Genomic DNA, 17,794 nt, shown 5'->3' with positions numbered 1-17,794 from the left:
CTAGCCACCAGAGAGAGCAATTTAATATCATTCCTTAAGGGCACTTATGCTCAATGTAGGCGAGGGCAGGAAACATTAAACACCAGTGAAAACAAACTGTATGTAAAAGGCATTTAAGCAAGACATGTAATGGTGGTGGGACACTCAGCAAAAGTGATAACTCTTTAACAATGTGCCTTTAGGGTACATATAAAGTAAGACTTGTGGGTTGAGGTTGACCTAGACCAGGCTGAAGACCTGAAAGCTGACTGAAGAGAAAGTACAACAGGGCTCTTGCACCTCAAGAAGAAGAGGAGATAAGTGGAGTTGAAGAAGAATGGAAACATGTCAAAACAGCATCTTTAAGGGCTATGGAAAAGATAAACGGTTGAGACAGGTATGGAAATAAAGTACATAAGAAAAGCTGGTGGTTGAATGCAGAAGTCCAGAAAGTCATCTAAAGAAAGAAGGTGTGCAGGAAAAAGTGGAAGATAGAAAAGATAGTCCAGACTAGGAAGGAATACTGGTTGGCTTACACAGAGGCTAAGAGAGGAGTTGCAATAGCAAACAAGGCATCAGAGATACTCTGTCAGCTTCTGGAAATTGACTCAGTGGATGTGTGACATCCCCACTCTGGGTCAGTAATCAAAGAACCCGAATCCTCACGAATGACACTGGAGAGGGACATTTACTTGGAATACAAATGGATACACTCAGTATTTCCAGATGCAGACCTCTCTGCATCAAGCACAATATACCTTAAGAGCACACAGGGGACACAGTTAGCCCAGGGTCTGGATGTCTTTATATCTGTCAAACTCCAGGGCCCAAATAAAGCTCCCCATTAGCACATCTATAGGGTTAAGTCCTCGGATGAGTGTCCAAGACAAGTCCTCCAGCACCTTCTCTGTGAAACCAGTGCTTTGAATCCCTGCTCCAAGTAGCTCTCACACACACACACACACACACACACACACACACACACACACACACACACACACACACACACGCACCTAGGAAACTCTGGCACAGATTTACCAGTTGTGACCTCTTCTACTCATACTATAAGGTAGTTATCACTGCCACCAGACACTACAAAGACAGCCACCTAATGGTCTTGTAAGGGTACCCAATTAAACTGAGTAAAATGAATATTAATGGAAATGGTAATGTTGACCAAACAGACAGGCTTCAGGAGTGGCCACGGTGTCACCAATAGATATAAGTACTCTCAAAGGTTAAAATATTCTCTAATGGACCACCCACAATGAAAAGTTTAAATAGATTTAATTGTTGTTCTTCTTTCGGCTTTTCCTGGTTAGGGGTCGCCACAGCAGAACTCCAGTCCGCTAATGATTGGCAGTAGATTTTTTACGGGTGCTGAGGTGCCAGCTCGATGCCCAACCTTCAACAATGGCACGCCCATTCTACGCATGTCTTTCGAATGCCACTCGAGGACATGCAGACTCCACATAGAAGGCGCTCCAGCCGGGAATCAAATGGGAAAACGCTACCACTGCACCACCGCGGATTTAAATATATTTAATAATAAGTAATAAAAGAACATGAAAATATGAAATATCTAGTTACAGTAAACACCAGAGTTTCAATCACAGAAAATATTCAAAATAACACAGCTAGAAAGATTCACACAGTTACAGAAAAACAATACTTAACTATTCTCACTATATTTTCCTGACTGATCTAGATAATTACTGTTCCTTCTTACTTAATAGAGTAAGGCAAGATGAAGTAGGTGAGAGATCCTTCTATGTCAGGTTCCAAGAAACTGATTGCCTTGAGACTTCTCTCTCATCTAATATTAAAATAGTATTTCTGTACAGAATGACATCACATACATCTGGCCATCTAAGTTCTGGTTCCTATGCAACCCCTGATTGCTAGAAACTGCCAGGATTTAGCATCTACATGTCAGTAATACACATACAAGTGTATTGCTCAGATCTGGTGCAGCATCTGGAAGTCATAAAACAATTGCAAACTTCTACTCCTCCTCTTACAGAGAATAACAAGTCATGCTTCGTACAGATATTGCATCTCCAACTTCATTCACAACTGTGAGATAATCTATTTATGGCCTAGGCCCAGTAATTTAATTTCTTATTATTTTCTAAAGTTAGCTGGAGCTGAGCTTAACCTCATCTCTTCCAGTATCCTCTATTAACACATATATATGTAATTCAGTTACAATATAATCATGACCCACTGTTGGTACATTTTTAACACAAGCAACTTTACAAATCCATTTTCAGCACAAGCATCTGCACAAATCAGTTTTATTATTCAAATAACATATAATTCTTTACTAAATTCTAGCTAGCTGTGCTGGCATATGTTACACATCCCTTGCCCTACTTCTCCTGGCATAGTTGGCAATATCTCACATCATCACAGGATGGCACAAAGAAATTCTGTCAGGTTGTAAGGCAAAGACAGAAAGATAAAGAAGATATTCAGGCATCCTTCATAAGGGATGCTAGCAACAACCTGCTCACCAATTCACAGGACACCAAAGGCAGATAGAAGGAGTACTTCCAGCAGCTTCTAAATGAATAAAATCCTACTGAAGCTGTACTGTCCCAGATACAACCTATGGTGAGAGAAGAGAAAGAGCCCGCCCTAGAAGAAGTAAAAACAGTAAGGAAAATGAAGTCCGGGAAAGCAGCAGAATCAGACGAGTTTGTGGTAGATATGATTAAGATGCTGTATGAGATTGGGGCCATTGGATCCTGAGGGTATCCATACCAGTATGGAGAGAAAGACATATTCCAGATAACTGGAGAATAAACTTATTGATACCAGTGTTTAAGAAGAAAGGGGACATTCATAGCTGTAGGCAGTATAGAGGTATGAAACTCCTATCATGTTGCATGAAAGTTCTGGGGGGATAATCTATAAATGAAAATGCAGAGTAGTAGAAACCAGCAACGGAAATGAGTAGTTCAGATTCAGATCAAGGAGCAGCACAATCAACCTAATGTTTGCAGTGAGACAGATACTTGAGAAGTCACTAGAAAAGTGGAAAGAGCCCAATTGGGCATTCATAGACTTGGAAAAAGCATAAGACAAGTTCCCAAGAAAGCTGATTTGGCCAGACCTGCTGTGGTTCAAACTCCGAAAAACTTTGGGAACATTGGTGCAAGATATATACAAAGACATAATGACTCAAGTATGAACAGTGTTCAGTCTTATAGATGGACTGCCACTGGGAGTGGGTGTGCATCAGGGTTCATCTCTGAGCCAGTGCTCTTCATACTGGTGATGGACTTCATTAGCAAACAGGTCAGAGGGGACAGATCAACAAATGTGCTGTATACAGATGACAATACAGGCAGACTCTGAACAAGAACTTCAGGAAAGGGTAGAAGAATGGAATGCAAAACTGAAGACACATAGGATGAAATTGTGTAGAGATAACATAGTGGTAATGCATGCAATAGGAGGAAATCAGAAGAAGCTGAAAATTGAGATAGAAGAAAAATGGTGGAAAAGGTTAACTGCTTCAAGTATCTGGGAAGGGTGGTTGAGGAGAAGGGCAGTCTGAATGAGGAGGTCAAAGCTAGAATCAGAGGGGATGCAGCCACTTGATACAGAGTGTCGGGCTAGTGCATTACAGAAGAACACCAAAGAAGCTGAAAAGTGAGGTGTACAAAACAGTGGTGTGAACAGTACTATTGTATGGTACAGAAACCTGGGTAGTAAAGGCAAAACAGTTGAGGAAGCTAGAGGTGATGGAGATAAATTGCCTGATATAAGTGGTAGAATGGAGAATGAGGCACGCATGGATAAATGAAGACAGAAGAGCAGAAGCCAAAGTAGTTCCAATTGCAGAAAAGGTCAAAGAGAACAGATTGCGAGGTTTGGGCACATAGTATGCAGGAAAGCAGAAGACAGTCTGATGAAGAAGATTTGAGACATACAGGAAGAAGGCAAGAGGAAATGAAAGCATCAAATAAAGAGGTGGACAGACTCTGTGAGAGAAGACTTGTGAAATTCAGGCATGTGTGCCAAAGAAAGTAGAGTTGTGACACTGAATAGAGAGAGAGAGAGAGAGAGATGGCCACAAGTGACATGATACCCCAACCCCATGTAGAAAATGGATACAAGAGGAAGATGATTATGACTTGTGGATTGAGAGGGGATCACTAGACACCAGGGATACTCTAAAAAGCATTTATTAAAGGCACTAAATCTGAGTTAAACCCGTCACCCTCCCACCTCCTACTGAGAGTAGTAGTCCCCTGTACCACCATTAGACACCAGGGAAAGTAACACCAATGGCTAGAAATAAAATAGAAATAATATAAAAATGACATTACAAAGGAGGCAGGATTGGGTTTGAATCCTGCACACTTAACTCAGGAAACAACAGCATTACCATGCTATGCTCACTAATATTTTAGCATAGGAAGTAAGATCTACATATTTTGTCATGCTGACATGGTTTGAGACTACATTGTGCACTGGTAATGATTCAAAGATAGTGGTTATAACTGTCTTTATTAGCATGGTCTCTGCATTAACTGGCCCATATTAGCGTATTGCAAAGCATCAGCACCATATAGGGCATTATCACTTATAACTGCATACACAGGGCTTCCTAGAATTAAGGAAAGAATCACACCTGGAAAAACTACCAGAGAAATATTGATGAGAGTGAGGCAGATGTAGTGATGTATAAGTAACTGAGAATTCATAACACTAGCATAGCAGAGAACCATCTGCCTTTGGCTGGGAACATTTGACACCAAGAACCCAGGACACCATAAGAAGTGTCATTCCAGGAAGAGTATGGTGTTCTAAGGTCATATGCTAAGCCATGGTTGCAGCGCATAAAGGGGAAGATTTGTCTATCACTCCCAGTAATAGTTGTCATCCAGAGTATGGGTGGTGCTGCTCATTAGGTTGAACACACTGAATCCACTCGCCAGTATATTTGCATCATCCAATAGTTCTACCAGTTCACCTTTAAAAACATCATTGAGCCCTGACACCATAAGCTATGGACACAGTCAATGGTCACATCATGGCAGCTTAATCTCACCACTGGAGGATGTGACCCTTGACTTCTCACAACCTCCCATTTCCTGCCCCATATTATTGTACTGCAGTCATCAGTACTGTGTCCCAACAACCCGTGCAAGTGATGATGACTATGCCATATTTATTTATTTATTTTATTTTACATTTGTTGACCGGGAATATCCGACTGGATACATGTCCATTTTCAGCGGAGGCCCGGGGAGAAAAGCTCCACATTGACAGTAATTTTCATTCATATGAACAGAGAATATACTACTTATTTTGATAATTAATACATAGGTACAAAGAGATATATGAACAGAGAATATACTACTTCTTACTGAAGACTAATACGTAGGTACAAAGAGATATGCAGTTGTTAACATTTAAGGTTTAGAAGGAAAAAATGTCAAAGTAATGCTAGATACAGGGAAGAGCCTTGAGGAAAACATATGGAGAAGTGGGGTTCCGGAGGGTAGTGGGTTTAGTCTGGTTTGGAACATTGACAGAGCCACTGGTTTTTAAAGTGAAGGGATAGATTTTTCTTGAATTTGGATAAAGAGGTGATGGTGGTGAGTTGAGGCGGAAGGGAATTCCATATTTTACCAATGGAATTTGCAAACAGCGAAGCTGAGCAGGTGTGGCCTTAATAATAACATTTGCACCCTAAGCTGTGTGGTATGGTGATTTGTGATTTGCATGCCAGCTAGTATCTGTATTTCCATGCATGGCCTGGGTATGATGCCATATGCATCACTTCATTGTGTTGTCTGTGTCATGAGCCATAGTTTTGTACTAGATACTGTGCTTTATCAGAACTGCAGTGTTTGTACCCATCTTTGCCTCAGCTGTGGTGCTTATGTAACATGCTCCTTACCTAAGTCTCCAACGGCATTTTTCTGCTATATTTTGTATAAAAAGTCTTGCATTATTTTCACACGCTGCTCCTTTTATGCAATGTAATTTTATATATCATGGTACACAACAAATATCTTGATGCTTATGTCTAAACTGTGTTGCAGTGCCCTTTCTGATCCATGTAGACATCAGAAGTGACCCCCATCAGTTGTCTGACTTCACACTTCATTATGTTTCATGATTCTTGCGTAGACTGCATTTAGGCCATTTCTTGCATAGTCTTGGGATTGTGTAGTGGGGTTATCTCTCAGAATTCTAGGGCATGTCCAGTATCACCAACAACACACAACATTTTATGTATGTTCTGCTTCCTGCTTGAATGGTATACATGTGTATCAAACAATTTATCTAGCATATGGGTTTCCAACCAAGCAGATGACCCTGTAAGACATCTCTTTGCAGGAACTGTTGTTGTAGATTGGGCACGTACCAAAAGTGTGACTTATACAAACTCCTTGGGTGGTGCAGAGAAACAATATAAATAATGCCCTGGCATATCAGGGAGTAGAGTCCTTCCTGTTGTTGTATGAGGCCCTCTGAGCAGGTGTGGCCTTAATAATAACATTTGCACAATTAAGTTCTTCCAGGACTTCAGGTGTATGTGCTGTTTCATAAAAGGTACATGTGGTGTTTCATTCTCTCATCTGCTGTGCTGCAGAGCTAGACATGGATTATACTGAGGAACTGGTTTAGGATTTGCAAGACTGATACATGCATTACCCCTAATGTGTCCATAATAGGTTGTGGGAATGGTTGTCTCAGCAGTAATAGGCATGCTACACATCCCCCATGATTCTGCTCATAGGTAGCACAGTTTGATAGGGTCTCTTACACTATCCTTGTCCACTTGCATACAGTACATGACCTGTTGGTCTCCAAGCTGAATGTATGTCAGGTGCTGTTTGTATTTCTACTACTGATGCAGAGGATCACAAATTTACACAATCTAGACACTGGTTCTGACAGCAGCTCCCAGTACATGGTGATGTGCTACTGCTGTTATTCCCAGCATAGTTCCTGTTGTGCATCACAGATCATTCCATTTAAAATGTGTGTGCATCTCCATGCAGCATGGACATTTTATATGATTCTGACTCATTCTGACATTTTGGGTTCCTTCATTTGGATAATCGATGTGGCTCATTTGCATGGAGTTTTTCATTTCTCTATCTCAGCATGCCAAAATTAGCATTTGCTTCATACCTTGCTACTTTGACCATTGTACAGCTGCTCTTCATTTAAATCACTTACTTCCTGCATATTTTCAATACCTACACTAAGTTGCAGAGCACAATGCGCTAACCATGTATGAATTAAACTAAGAAGTTGCAATTATTTGGAGAAACACAGTTAACTCAAGAAACTGAATTTATTACAGATACATTAGAGCAGCTTCAAAAATGTGCACTCTATACCTGCTTACATGCCTGAGATCATTATTCTAAACTGTCCAGATTTTCGACTCATATTTTTGGTCTAATCCCCATAAAATTTGTGATCTTCTGGCAAACCACTGGGATGAGCTGAGGATTGTAGTCACTGAATTATGACATAGATTGAGTTTCAGGCTTCAAATTCCTTCAGAAAATGTATGTTAAAAGAAATCCTGCTACTCTAGCAACTTTCTAAGTTTATAAGAACAATATTTAAAATGTGTCCCTATTTTCGGGGCTTTGTCCCCCAATTTTGTCGGGTTTTGTCCAGATTTCTTGCACTAACAGGTTGAGAGGTATGCCTGAGATAAGTCTATAATATTATTTATAAATGTAGTTTTGCTAAATATATGTGCATATATTTGATTCAACATGAGGAGGGGATACTTTTAGTTGATGATGTTTATAATGTATATTTTAATATTAATACACAATGAAAGTAAATTACATTGTTAGAATGGGAAAATGAGAAGGCTGACCAAGCTCAGGAAGTCGACTAAGAGATTTTTGATATTATACTAAAGATTATTAGCTTGAATAGTTAATATGTTTCAGCAGGCAGCCCAGTGTGCTGTTATGGAAATTAATAGGCAGTAAGTTAGGTAAAGGTATTGAGTATGCGAGCAGTCCCATTTGCTTGACAGGTAGCCTCCAACGGCAGTTTTGAATTTGTCATGAGAAGAGATTTGTTTGGTAGTGGTCTGGACTGAGTTCCATAGTTTTTCTGCTTATACTCTGTATAATGATTCACTTTTATGGTTCTTCTATTTTAAAGTATGTACTCGGTATTTTTCTTGGGAGCATAGATCGCTAGGGGGCGCATGCCGATTTATTATTTGACTAGTAATGGGGTAGTTTTGTGAGCTATGTAAGATAATGTGTGATGTTTATGAAGTGAGAGTATCTGAGTTTATATGACAGGTCTAGTCATTTAAGGATTTTATATTTTTGGCAATCTCAGGATAAATCTGGAACTTGACATGTTTCAGCCTGGTGATACATACACAAATGTAGGTGTACAGTTTAGAAATGATCATAGGAAGTATTTTGATAAATTGTGATTTCTGTGAAGAAACAACTATCATCATTTAGATTTACATCCATTAGCTCTAGGTAGCTCCCTACAGGATGGGCTGACAAATACATGTAACAGAAGTAAGGCTCCTTTGCAGAGTAGCTGGACTCACTCTTCATAACTGAATGAGAAACTCAGCAATCCAGAAGCATCTTAATGTACAGCCATTACTCCTCCATGTTGACAGAAGTCAGTTGAAGTATTTGGGGTACTTTGTGAGGATATCACCCAGGTGCCGTCTACAGAAGATGTACCAGGTATGACCCAGTAGAGGAGGGCATAGGACAGACCCATGATTCATTGTCAGGAATTTATCTCATCTCTGAGCTTGACTAAGAATGCCTAAAGATCCAAGAGTTGGAAACTACTTTGCTGGGGATAGGGATGTCTGATCTCATTTGCCCACTGCCAGTGCTACCCTCATGAAGAAAAGTGGTGTAGAAAATGATAACAATTATGAAGATAATGATGGTGATGATGATGATGATGATGATAAGAATTGTGATAATGTTGGGTTACAAATAGATGCAACATTATAATTGACTATAGTACACTAGCCTTTGGAGGTGTCAATTGAAGAAGTATGCCTTATTCTTCATTAAGAAGTGCTTAGTGCCAAGTGACACATGTTGCAGTCTTCAGAACTTGAAAAAAGTAAATAAGGTTTTGCATTAGAATATGGATTATGAGTATGAATCTTGCTTATGCAAAAGTGAACGTATATGTCAAACAAAATCAAAATATGTACATGGGTGAAGTAGAAGGTAAACACCCCATAATTCCCATGCTGTTGGGGTAGAGCCCTTGCACCCTATTAACTGTTATATTACAATATTGCAAAGCTTTGGATTACATAACAACATTTTCAAAATGAATCAGGTCCATTTCAGCTTGTTTTGTTAAGTCAATAGTGATTGAACAAAAAGAAACTTTTGAGGGCTTCTTTGCTATGTATTGAAGGTGGCAAACAGAAAACGTTGTTTTCATATTCATCTCTTCCATGACATGTTGCTAGTTAAAACACGTTCCAGTAATATAAAGCATTAAGAATCTTATAAAGTATCTCATTAGTAGAGTGCCAGTGCCTTTCTTGGTATCCAAATGCATCTTGCTGAGAAGATAAGGTGCAGTGAGTAGTCTGTAGTACATCCTTCAACCAGAGTAACATAACAGCTTGGTTTTGTATGTCACCACTATAAGGGCATTCTCCCTGTCACCATATGTAATAGTTCAGAATAGTTTGGCATCATCTGTGCCGCCAATGTACCCTGGCCTAAGTGTATCCACAGATATTACCATTGTCTAAATGATTATACCCCCATTGATACCAGTAACTGCTGTTGGTGAAACCCATATACACTTGTCTTCTGTATCTGCTGTGTTCTTTCTCTTTCATATAGAACAACAGTCTACTCCATTGTGAAAGCTAGTATTCAAGCTTTACGATGATGAAGTTATGTCTTGATTTTTACTGTGTTTTGTAACTACAGTTTTTCTTTGGGTTCCAGGCATGCACTTCCTGTCCTACCTATCTAAATGTAGCTTCCATGAGGCAGGCTTCCAAATCATAAAATTTTGTTCTGACCTCTCTCCATCCTTTGTATCACATGTTGATGCTACATCACCATGGTCAAAGCACCCTCCACCTTTCAGTTGTTTTGGGCTACCTATTTTCCCATCTTTTCTAGGTCTTTCCATTATCATTAGTGTTTCTTCCATCATCACTGACTTTATCCTTTTTTCCTGGGTATTTTTCTTCCATCATCACTGACTTTATCCTTTTTTCCTGGGTATTTTTCTCCATATGTGTGGAGTCAGACTGTATTAACTTAGATAAACTGCATGATTGCAGAATCTTAGAGAAAGAACGATTAAAAAAAGTAATTTTCTTTAAAAAAAAACTTTTTTAAATATCTGATGTACAGTGAAGTGGTTTGTCAACCAGTGAAATTTTTTTTTTTCTTGCTGTTTTATTATAGGATATGCAGAGGGGAATGCATAAATCAGAGAATTCTAATAACTTCACATGCTTTCTGTTGCTTCAGAAAGAATATCCTGCAGCAACTTTATATTATTCTAACCAAGTAAAATAATTGTTTACTTCCTAGCAGTCAAGCTAAATGAAGTGTAGCTTGTTCCATCACTGAATGATTTCTTTGATGGGCACTTTCTCATCTATTAAAGGAAGTAATAAGACATGCATGGGGAGCTGTGTTTTATTTTTATGAAATACCAATTCAGGGTTAAATGGAGGCCATCAAGAACTTGTTTTTTACAAAAGGAATGGAGAAACCATCTGTTAACAAAAGGAATGAATATGCAGATGTCAGCAGGCATGGGATAGAATGCAGGTTAATGCTGACCCTGTGATAGAATCAGAGAGGAAGTTGGAGAAGGGATGCATTGTAGTAGAGTTATACACTGGAGCAACAGAATGTTTCAGGAAAAAAAATAATTACGATGTTGAGAATAGGGTAATGCTCATACATTATTTGCCTTACACTACACTGGCCTTCCACTCTCTAGCAGGCAGTTCATTTACGGTGGTGGGAGACGGTAGTAAAGTCATTACAGTTTTGCCCTTCACTACTGAATTAGAAAAGATGAGATATCAAAGCCAAATATTGCCCATGAATACTTGACAACTAGCTACGCTACTAGATGATTGCAGAAATAAAATATGTTGTAGAAAGTTTTAACCTCTGTGAGTTTCTGTGATTTATGATATGGATCATAATAAAGGTATCTCCTTCAGTTAGCATGCATGTTCTATGAGCAAATGGTTTTATCCTTCTAACAAAAACAAGTTCAGTAACATTACCACACCCACATTTAAATGAATCACTGCATTTACTATATTACCATCTAATTAAAGTAAACTTCTCTTCTCTGCTGTCCCACAATCCTTTAGTACCGAGTGATTTACCTCTGAATTTATTTTGTCTCCACAGGGTGGCTCATCTGTAAAGTGTGATTTTTACTCTGGTGCTGTCCAAACTCCGTCGAACACGGTATGTGGATGCTCTTTTCCCTTCCAGGTACTCTTCTTGTTAGTTCTGTGTTTGTTGCTGTGTTGAATGGACATTTTATGAGGTTCTAGCTGTAATTTGACTTACAAAATGGAAGTGATATTCTGAGTGTCATTGGATGAACTACATCATGTGCTCCTGTGTGACACTGTTTATGTTATAACACAGTCCAGTTAAATTAAGTGTTAGTGCAACGGAGTTAGGAATAATTATTCCTTTGATTATGATAAAAAAGAAGAATTGCCCATTTATACTACATTGTGAAATACTCTATCTGCACTGCCATACCAGCATTTTTCAAGTGTTGCAAGTTTTTTTCTTCAAGATAATGAAAAAGATAGTTCCTATTAATAATAGCTAGCATTGTAGACCAGACTATTTTCTCTGTGAAAATAAAAATAAATGTAGTGACGTAGGGGCACTTGAAATTAAAAATAAAATGATGATATAAAGGTGGCATGAATGTTGGTACAGTCAAATATGCCAACCTGTAGACTACATTTAACTAAAACTGACTTTTTTAACTCATTCCTTCCAGCAGAGCTCTTTTGAGGGCATACCTTTAACTCCCAGTGGGTGTGGCTTCAGCCTTTAAAAAATGAATTTATCACGTTACAGTTCTAACAAGTACTTATTAACAGAGGTCGTATATCAATACAAGTGTGTTTGCCATCATATATGCTTCAAGATAAAATATTCTGATACCTTGTATGAAGCATGGTTTTGGAATTATTAATACAAATATGAACAGGCAATATCTGACGCCTAGAGGAGCAGTAGGAGGTAACTGCAGAAACGCCTGTAGACGTCACTTGGCTGTAATAGCTTTGGTTGTAAAACTAATTTGAAATTGCAGAACTCTTTTCCCCATCACTCCTGACCTCTAGAGGACTGCTTTTGTAAAAATGTAGCCCCCTTGTATTTGTGTGCGTTATGTGTGCTGTGTATTTGCGTGTGTGTGGGTATGTGTTTTAGTTCACTTTGTATATGTGCTGAGTTGTGAGACATAAGATCTGTTCTACTATTTGTACTTTGCCATGGGCTATACCACTTTTTAAGCTGTGTCCACTATGCTAGCATATTGCCCCTCGAACAGCAAGAAGCATCATCTGTTTCATCTGTTTGGACACTGGAATGCAGAGGTGCTGTGAAGCCTTTATTTATCTAATCACTATTATATGGTTACTCCGATCTTTATACTAACAAGAAAGTTACAGTGGCCATGAAATGTAAACCAGATGACCATTTATGTATTCTGTGTAACCTAAATTTGTTTATAGTGGATTTTGCTTATTTCTGCAGCTGTATTCCACATCTACACATTATTACAGGGAAGGATGGTGGGGTAGGGGCTAATTTGGAGATACAGGGGAGCAACAGTATGTAATGAAATCAATGATATGGATGTTTTAATCTACTACAGACAGCATATTTTTGTACTTTAATGAATCGAGTGCAGACAGAAGCATGCAGCCTGTTGTATATATATATATATATATATATATATATATATATATATTTATATGTATATATATATATATATATATATATATATATATATATATATATAAACATATACACATATAAACACATATTTATTTATTAATTCATTTATTTAGTGAGATTTGGTGACCGGGAAAGTCTGGCTGGGTCAGAAACCGATTTCCAGCAGAGGTGTGGGGAGAAAAGCTCCAGCAATGTTTAATAATAACATTTAAAATATTAAACATATTACATATATATAAAATAAAACATGTAGAATTGCAAAATTTGTTACAATAATTTGTACATAAGTTACCATGGAGATTCTGAAATAGCACTTATAGTAATATAAATGTAAGACCTATGTAAAAAAAATGATTGGCTATTTGATTATAGGCAGATTCAAGAATGAGTAAGATAATAAACATTTGATGGTAAGTGGTGAAGGCAAAGGTGGTTTATATTGAAGTACGTTATTAGTGGTACTGGGGTGGAGGATTAGAGGAGAAAGTAAGGAGGGTTGGTCTGGTTTTATATCATAGGTTCATAGGTAATTAGTAGGCTAATAGCACAAGAGCCTTTACAAGCCTAGCCAATCATACCCAGGATATGACAATATTATATCTTAATTCCCCAAATACGGGATGGGGTAGTATCAGGGTAGTGTGTCTTTGGGTGTTCGAGCCTCTGTACTTAAGGGACATGGGTAGTTCCCCGGGAGTGAATTTATGTTTCATCATCCATTTATCCAAGTTCTTTTCGAAGACAGTGAGGTTCAGGCTTTGTTTTATGAAGATGGGAAGTTTATTCCATAGATGAGGTAGCCTTTGGGATATGACTCTGTCTCTCCAGCACATTCTGTTAGAGTTACAAATAAGGTTCAGATCCATGGAACATGTAATCCTCATATAATATTTCTTGTGATTATGTAACATTTTCATCAGGGCTGGATTAGAGAATGCCTTGTAGGTAAGGCATGAGTTACCACTCAATAAACAATATGAGATGGAGTAAAGGGATAGGGCCATTACTTGGTGTGCATAACACGTGTCTTACACCTTGTATGTTTTTAGTAAGAAACCTCTGGGGCCACTCCAGTTGGTCTAAGTGCCTGGTTAGGTACATGCAGAAGGAAGCATTGTACTTGACTATGGGCCTTATGACTGCTACATTCAATGGTAGTATGACATAATTTCTTCTTGGTGCTATGCCTTTACTTATAAGTTGAACCACACAGAAGGATTTCCTCACTACCATAGCTACCTGGTGGTCAAAGTTTAGGTTACTATCTTATCTGTGTTCCTAGGTCCCTCACCACTGGATTCACTTTTTAGGGTTGTACTATCAATATTATAATTTGCAGGGATATCTGATTTACTGAAGGGTATAATTATGCATTTTTTAGCATTCAGTCTCAGACCATGGGTTTGGCACCAGTTGCTTGTCATTTTTAGGCCTGTTTGTAGCATGTCATCATCACTTGGGGATTCAGTGATTGCTCTCAACTTACAGTCATCAGTGAACCTGGTGAGCCAGATGCCCCCATCATTGGCCTTCACTTCATAGGTTCATAGGTTCATACTAGGCTATCTGCCCTGAGGCAATTATAAGCCTAGCCCGAATCTGTATGGCTTACGCCACCCCTTGATTTGAGTATACTGTGCCCTTTAAGGTTTAGTTTACTGTGCCTCTGTCTAATAGTGACACGGGAGTAATCCCTGGGACAAACCTACGATCCCCCATCCACCTATTGAGATTCTTCTTGAAGAGATTCAGTGAGGTGCTCTGCCTCACATGAACTGGAATTCTATTCCAGAGCGAAGGGAGCCTCTGGGTTATGAACCTGTCCCTCCAGCAAGTTCTATTTATTTCTGTGCTGAGGTTCAAGTCTCTCGAGCGTGTGGCTATAAGGGATTTAGATTTACTGAGGTGGAGCATGTCCATTAATTCTGGATTTGACATAGCTTTGTATGTCAGGCATAGATCGCCTTGAAGTAGGCGGTATGCAACTGAGTAGAGCTGGAGTTTTTTTAACCGAGCAGCATATGGCATCTCTTTGAGACCCTTGATCCTCTTGGTGAGATACTTTTGGGGTCTTTCTAATTGCTGCAGGTGTCGGGTAAGGTACATCCCAAAAGGGGCATTGTATTCTATGATGGGCCTGATGAGGGATGAATAAAGGGGCACGATTACCTCTCTTGATCTAGATGTGAAACCCTTCATGATGAGGTGGGCTATGTAGAAGGTCTTTCTAACCACTTTGGAAATGTGGTTTTCAAAGGAGAGATTGCTATCAACTTGGGTACCCAGGTCCCTAATAACTTTCTCTGTACTTAATGGGTTTCCGCCTATGTGGTAATTTGTGGGCACATTGTTTTTGCCAAAGGGTATGACTATACATTTTTTGGCATTTAGCTTTAGACCATGGTGCTGGCACCAGTTATCTGTCTCTGTGAGACCTTTTTGAAGGATGTTTGTGTCAGCTGGAGAGTTGATTATGGCACCCAGTTTGCAGTCATCTGCGAACTTGGTGAGCCATAGTCCTCCCACATTTGCCTGTACCTCGGAAAAGTATATACTGAACAAGAGTGGTCCCAGGACAGAACCCTGTGGGACACCACTTGTGACTGGTTTCGAGTCTGACATGGCTCCAGCAACTCTCACTCTGTGGGTTCTGTCTTTGAGCCAGTTTGCGACCCATCTTGTGACATAGGGGTTTATATTTAAGCTGGATAGCTTATCTATGATGCCCGAGTGGGGTATTGTGTCAAATGCCTTTGCAAGGTCCAGAAAGGCTGTGTGGACTACCTTCCCTTCATCTATGGCTTTGGTGACTGTTTCAAAGAAGTCAACCAGGTTCAAAAGGCAGGATCTGCCCTTGACAAAGCCGAACTGGGTAGGATCTAGTGTCTGTAGGTCCCCAATGTCTTTGTTTATGAGCTCCATGATGATCCTCTCCATAGCCTTGCAGACTAAGCTAGTCAGGCTTATGGGGCGATAGTTTCCAGGGTCCGTAGAGGCTCCACCTTTGTGGAGTGGGACCACTGTTGCTGTCACGCCATTCTGTGGGCACATATCCTGTAGTGAGGCTGAGATTGTATAGCTGTTTTATTTGAGGGATTAGTTCCTCTTGGAGTTCATGTAGGGCGCAACCTGGGACGCCATCTGGTCCCATGGAAGCAGTGTTTTTGCTTTGGAGAGGGCAACCTTCACCTGAGCATCAGAGATGTTTGGGAGGCAGCCCTCTGCTGGAATAGATACTTGCTCTTTTGGGGGGGGTGGAGAAGTTTGCACTGAACCTGTCTGCCAGGATATTGGCGATGTCTGTGGGTTCAGTGTATTTTTTGTCATTTAGAATCAACTCAGAACAAGTCTGGGAGTTGCATCCCAGGTTTCTAACATAACTGAAAAAAGCCTTATGATTGTCTTTGGTGTCCTGTGCAATTTTTCTCTCGAAGCTGGCCTTGCAGGATTTTATGAGGGATCGTAATTTTTTGCTAGTACTGATCAGAGATGCCTTCCTATTAGGGATTTTGCTCTATCATGTAGTAGCTTCCTCCTTCTGTTGTACAGTTTATTTATGGCAGGGGTCCACCAGACTGGATGCCTGCCTTTGGATGATTGGGTCTTGGTTTTGTTTGGGATAGCATGATCCATGCATTCCTGGAGATGTCCGTAGAATGCGTTTATATAGGATTCTGCAGTTTGGGCCATAGTTTCCACTGGCCCTGGGGCCTTGAAGGATTCCACTTCAGTTTTGAGAAGAGAGAAGTTCGCTTTTGAGAAGTTTTTCACTGTGGTTTTCTGGGCTGGGGGTGGGGTCAGGATGTGGACATCCAGTGAGATTAATTTATGGTCTGATCTTACCAATGAGGGATATACTTCTGGTGTGGAGCATAGCGTCCCCATGTTGGTAATGATCAGGTCTAGTATGTTGTCCCCTCTTGTGGGAGTGGTGACTAGTTGTTCCATAGCATTTGAGTTTATAATTTCCAGGAACCTTTGGGCTAAGGTGCTGGGGCTTGAGTAGTGCTCCCAGTCAATGTTTGGGTAGTTGAAGTCACCCAATATAATGGTGTTCGGAGAGATCTTCATGTTCTACAATGTTTTCAGGAAAGCCGAGTGGGATTCCTGACTTTGAGAGGGTGGTCTGTAGGATGCTATAAACTGAAAAGCAGTCTTGCCCACTGTTAGTTGCACATGGATGGTCTCTGATACTTCGTGCAATGCCACTAACCTGGAGGTGTGGATATCCTTGATAAATATGGAAACTCCCCCTCCTTTTGTGGTTCGGTCCGGGTTTTGGGGCTGAAAAGCATGATATGAGGTATAGCCTGGTAGTGCTGGGGTGCTCTCTGGAGCCTTGAACCAGGTTTCTGTCACTGCACAGATATTGATTTTCTCCATACTGAGGAGAGCTTCGAGTGCGTGCATCTTGAGGTTAAGACTTCCGGCGTTTAGCAGCATTACCCTTAGTTTCTTGTTCCTTGTGCTGTCTATGGGGGTGGGTTTGACTTTTGAGCCTTGCCTAAAAAAGGCAGTATGGGGGTGGCAAGAGCCTTTGCCAATATCTGAAAGCCCAGTGGTGACAGGTGCAAGCTGTCCCTAGCGAAGCAATGTGGCTTGTCGAGCATGTCATCCCAGGCTGACAGACACTGGATCCCCTTTGAATGACACCAACATTTTAGCCAGTTGTTAAAATCGATCATTTTGTCTTTGTACTGTGGCATCATTCTAGGTGAGGGTAAGATGCTGCTCAAGGTCAGGGTCATACCAGCCTGGGCTACATGATCAGAGAGCTCCTCTATGTCTCTTTTCATGTAGTCCAGGGAGGT

At 40.0% G+C, this 17,794-nt stretch overlaps 1 protein-coding gene across 2 annotated transcripts in view; it reads left to right on the top strand.

The window, feature by feature from the left end:
• EPHB1 (EPH receptor B1) overlaps window positions 1-17,794 on the top strand; it is a 1,597,777-nt gene that overhangs the window by 1,179,276 nt on the left and 400,707 nt on the right. Inside the window, exon 7 of one of the 2 annotated variants that reach the window (XM_044070446.1) lies at window positions 11,400-11,486. In XM_044070446.1, the coding sequence (XP_043926381.1) occupies window positions 11,400-11,486 (87 nt within the window). The remainder of the gene's footprint in view (window positions 1-11,399; window positions 11,487-17,794) is intronic. The other variant, XM_044070447.1, reaches the window with a different exon arrangement.

The sequence above is a fragment of the Protopterus annectens genome, chromosome 4.part1 (genome assembly GCF_019279795.1).
Source record: "Protopterus annectens isolate FY-2018-M chromosome 4.part1, PAN1.0, whole genome shotgun sequence".
Lineage (NCBI taxonomy): Eukaryota > Metazoa > Chordata > Ceratodontiformes > Protopteridae > Protopterus > Protopterus annectens.
Note: the sequence above shows the minus strand (reverse complement) of the source record. Positions and strands in the feature narration are given on the sequence as shown.